Source organism: Eutrigla gurnardus (genome assembly GCF_963514095.1).
Source record: "Eutrigla gurnardus genome assembly, chromosome: 2".
NCBI lineage: Eukaryota > Metazoa > Chordata > Actinopteri > Perciformes > Triglidae > Eutrigla > Eutrigla gurnardus.
Genome location: NC_139916.1, coordinates 18,806,396 through 18,810,364, shown reverse-complemented (window position 1 = coordinate 18,810,364; position 3,969 = coordinate 18,806,396). Strand labels below are relative to the sequence as shown.

At 44.1% G+C, this 3,969-nt stretch overlaps 1 protein-coding gene across 1 annotated transcript; it reads left to right on the top strand.

The window, feature by feature from the left end:
- Positions 1–506: 506 nt before the first annotated feature.
- On the top strand, positions 507–3,015 carry apof (apolipoprotein F). Its single transcript, XM_084035250.1, has 2 exons — positions 507–822; positions 1,263–3,015. Exon 2 carries the CDS (start codon positions 1,293–1,295, stop codon positions 2,613–2,615), a length of 1,323 nt encoding a protein of 440 aa, XP_083891376.1. The 5' UTR covers positions 507–822; positions 1,263–1,292; the 3' UTR covers positions 2,616–3,015.
- Positions 3,016–3,969: the final 954 nt, after the last annotated feature.

Genomic DNA, 3,969 nt, shown 5'->3' with positions numbered 1-3,969 from the left:
AAGAGGCTGGGCAAAAACCTGGGTCAGTTTGCTTGCCAAAAGGCTAGAAGGCAGTGTTTAGGTTTCTAGATTTACTGTAAACGGCCTTTCTTAAGCTTGAAACAAGCAGGGCGCCACACAGAGGCTGTGATGTTTCTTCAAAAGTGTCCTACTACCTACTTCTTGAGCTAAAAACCTACTGGGTTATCTGAACAATGCACGGCCACAAAACATTTTTTTTTTAGATATGTGGTTTTCATAGGACTGCCTGCTCCAGGGTAAAATGATGCTATTCTTGGTGAAGTGGAGTTTTGTATATGTATTTCAAATCATATTTTTGTGAATCGGTTCAGTGTTTTACCTCAGATAGCCCCCCTGTTTTCCTCACTTGTCTTGACTGTGTAACAGATAAATCTGCTCACGGCGTGAGGGGAGATTTCTTTCAAGTATTTGGGTCAAAAACAAAAACCTACCGACTGAGAGAGAGAGCAGAGGGAGAGGGAGGGGAGGGGGGATGAGAGGATAGCAGGGCGAACAAACAAAACCGCTTAAGAACACATGGACTTTCCCCACGTGAATCAATATTCCAGCCCTGATCTCCCTGTTGAGCAATGAGGCCAAAGAGAAGAGGCAGCTGAAAGACAGATGAGACCGAGGGAGGGCTGTGGGATGTCTTGTGTAAAGGAGGAGATTCTCATTGGAGGCACAGAGAAAGAAGAGCGCTATGCGTGATTTGAGGGGGGAAAATGGGGAGAAAAAAAGCAACACAAAAAGCAACCTACAGGCTGAAGCCATCTTGGTCCCACTACTACATTCTGGACTCCACATCTGATTGTTATCGAGGTAGGTGCTGAACACAGCTGCCACAGGATCAAAAGATGCAATGAAATGAAGTTGTGAGCGGACATTTCTATTTTTAGTAGTTGTTTCTATGTTTAGTTGACACGCTTAGTGTGGACGATCCAAATTTGGATGTGTTGCGTTGCTCTTGCTAAAACGTTTTAAAATCTAGATTTTTTTTTTAATGTTTTCTCCTACCATATTTGAGCTGCTTAGGGCTATTTTTTTTAATTATTTTTTAATTAAAGATTAAAATTCTGATTTGTGACTATAGGAACATATCAGAATGAGGGGATTTTTCTCCAGCCAAAACTAGAAAATGAATCTGCGTGATTGTGAAAGACTAAAATACTTGCTGGATTAACAATATGTACAATGAGGACTAATGTTTTATGTTGTTGGGTTGTTTTTCTTATTCTTTTCTTCTGTGTTTAAACTTATAGCTTTGGGGGGGAAGCTCTGACAAGACTGGAATGATGTCCTCTAAGTTGAAGTGGCTGATCGTGATCCAGCTCCTGCTGAATGAACAGGCTCTGTGCAGCGTCCGTCCTCCTCCTCTGGCGCTGAGAAACACTCCACTTGCAGGAGATGACTTCAATGAAGGGGGAGCGACAGCCAGACACGATCATCGGTCTCTCCTGGGATCCCAACTCCAGCTTGTGAACCCAGCTGCAGAAAAACCTGATCCTGCACAAAAAGAGGAGAGAGTTCGATCTGCCCAAAATATAATATCAGTCCTCGGGGCGAAGCTTCAGGGGCAGATTCAAGATCATCTCCACATTCAGGGTAATGTCAGCTGTGAGGAACTGCTGTCTGCCAGCACCGTAGACGACCCGTCGTCCTCCACGTTCCCCCAGGAGCTCCTGGGTCTCTCTTTGGTGCCTGTGTTGGTGGTAGCAGGCTGCCCACAGGAGGCACAGACCCTGGTGCTCAAGCTGTATGACCTGCTGGGAGTGGCGGACACAAAGGAGCTCCTGATGAAGGTAGAGGGTCTGATAGAGAGGAGGATGATCAAGTCTGCATCAACGCCTGCACCTGCATCAGCAGCATCGCCGTCGAGGAGGGATCGAGCGGGACACCATATCGAGGCTGTGATGTTTAACATCCAGCAGCTGGCCGTGGAGGGGGAAGGTTCCCCCAAGCAGAGAGGGCATTGTGAGGGTTGGACCAGGATGACTGGAACCACATTGGCAGGAGCAGGTGTGGAAGGAGCCACGGCTGATCTAGAGGAGGCTGTGAGAACCTGTGAGAGACTGGGAGTCCTGTGTGCTGGTGTGACCAGCGGTGGACCACTCAAACCCGGCAAGTACCAGGCAGTGTTTAAGAAAGGCAGCAGGGTCCTTCCCTCTGAATCCACATCGTCTGAATGTTGGCTCCGTCAGTGCAGCACGGAGGAGGACGTTTTGTCCCGCGCCACTTTTAGTCGACGGATGAAGCGAAGCCCCCAGAGGAGATGCATCAACAAAAGCGAGGAGCGAGTGTACAGCGTGGTGGAGTGGATCCCTGCAGTCAGCACCCTCTACAACCTCGGCACAGCTGTGTATTATGCCTCAGTCAACTGCTCGGAAACAGCCAAGGAGAGAGCCATCCTCAGCGCCGTTGACCTCGGCACGGACGCCCTCATGGTCGCCACAGGGGGGACTGCCGGGGTGGCGGGCTATGCCCTGGGCGCAGGGGTGAAGACCGGTGTGAAAGCTGGCGTCAGGTATCTGCTCAACTCCATGAAACAGGAAGACGATGTGCTGGTGAACCAGTTCAGCTGGGAGGAGGGTGTAATCACCATCCAGGATAGATAAATCCGTTATAATTAGTTACAATGACACAAGGTCAATGTTTGTTAACTGACATGGTTAAGTAGCATATTGGTTTACCAATCTTTATATAACCTAGATCACAGATCTTCAGCGGGGGGTCTGAGACCCCTGGGGGTCCTCAGAGTGACAGTATGGGGGTCCCCAAAATGATCTGATCCCAAACGTTTATTCTTCCAAAATTTAAAATGTCCAAAAATACACATGAACATTATGCAACATCTAATAAGCAAATATGTATGTTGATGTAGAATGCCAATATAGAATAATAATATGTTCTATAAATATATTAATCTGTCAACAATTATTATTTTAATGGCTTAGCATTGTTTACACATTACAATGTACCTTGGCCCTATAGGCCACACATTATTATTGGCCCAATTTAAGAGTCCCTGCACCGTCTCACTATCAGCCAAGGGGTCCTTGGCCTGAAAAACGTTGAAGACCTCTGACCTAGACTATCTGGAAAAGAAGATTCCTCATTTTTGTACAATTTAGTGGATTGTGTTTTTAAAGGGAAGAAAAAGCATTCTGCGTGTTTGTGTGACTGCACACACAAACTTTATTTTACACACTTTAATGTCGGTGATGTTTCAATTAGTCTATTATTATTATAATTTTGTGAATTATGTTGTAAACAATCATGCAAAAATGTAAAATGAATATCCAGAGTAAATTAAGTTAATTACATTAGACATTTTACACACACACACACACACACACACACACACACACACACACACACACACACACACACACACACACACACACAGTATATGCATTCAAAAAGTAAGCTTTGAAACTTTTTTGCTTGCGTTTAATGGAACAAACAGCGAAAATATGTATCATATAAAGCAGCAACTTTTGAAGAACTGGTCTCAGGAAATTAAACCTTCAATCCCTCAAGACTTTGTCCATTATCATCATTATCATATGATCTCTTGTTCTCTTCCCTTCCGTGAAGACACTTTATCAGGTCAGAATCACATCCCACCTCTGGTTTAATTGCAGGGACAATAGACTGAAACTAAATGCTGTTGTTTTATATGCTTTGTTTCTTCTTTAAATGTCAATAAATTGTGTATTGAATCTATACACGTGCATACAGTGACTGGTAGTTTTTGCACAAACTCATATTGTTCATATTTTAGAATAAGGTGTTTGGTGTGCATCTTTACTTTAAACTAGATTTTCTATATTACAGTTTTTTTGGATTGCATAAACACTAAAATCAAAAGTCGTACACAATTATAAAAACCTTACACTCCAGGAGCAAAACTCCGGACCAGATTAGCACAGCTATAAGCACAATGTCAGCTTCACACTTTTTGCAAAT

Coding starts and splice junctions, on each gene's coding strand:
- apof (XM_084035250.1), top strand. CDS start 1,293: ATGATGTCCTCTAAGTTGAAGTGGCTGATCGTGATCCAGCTCCTGCTG.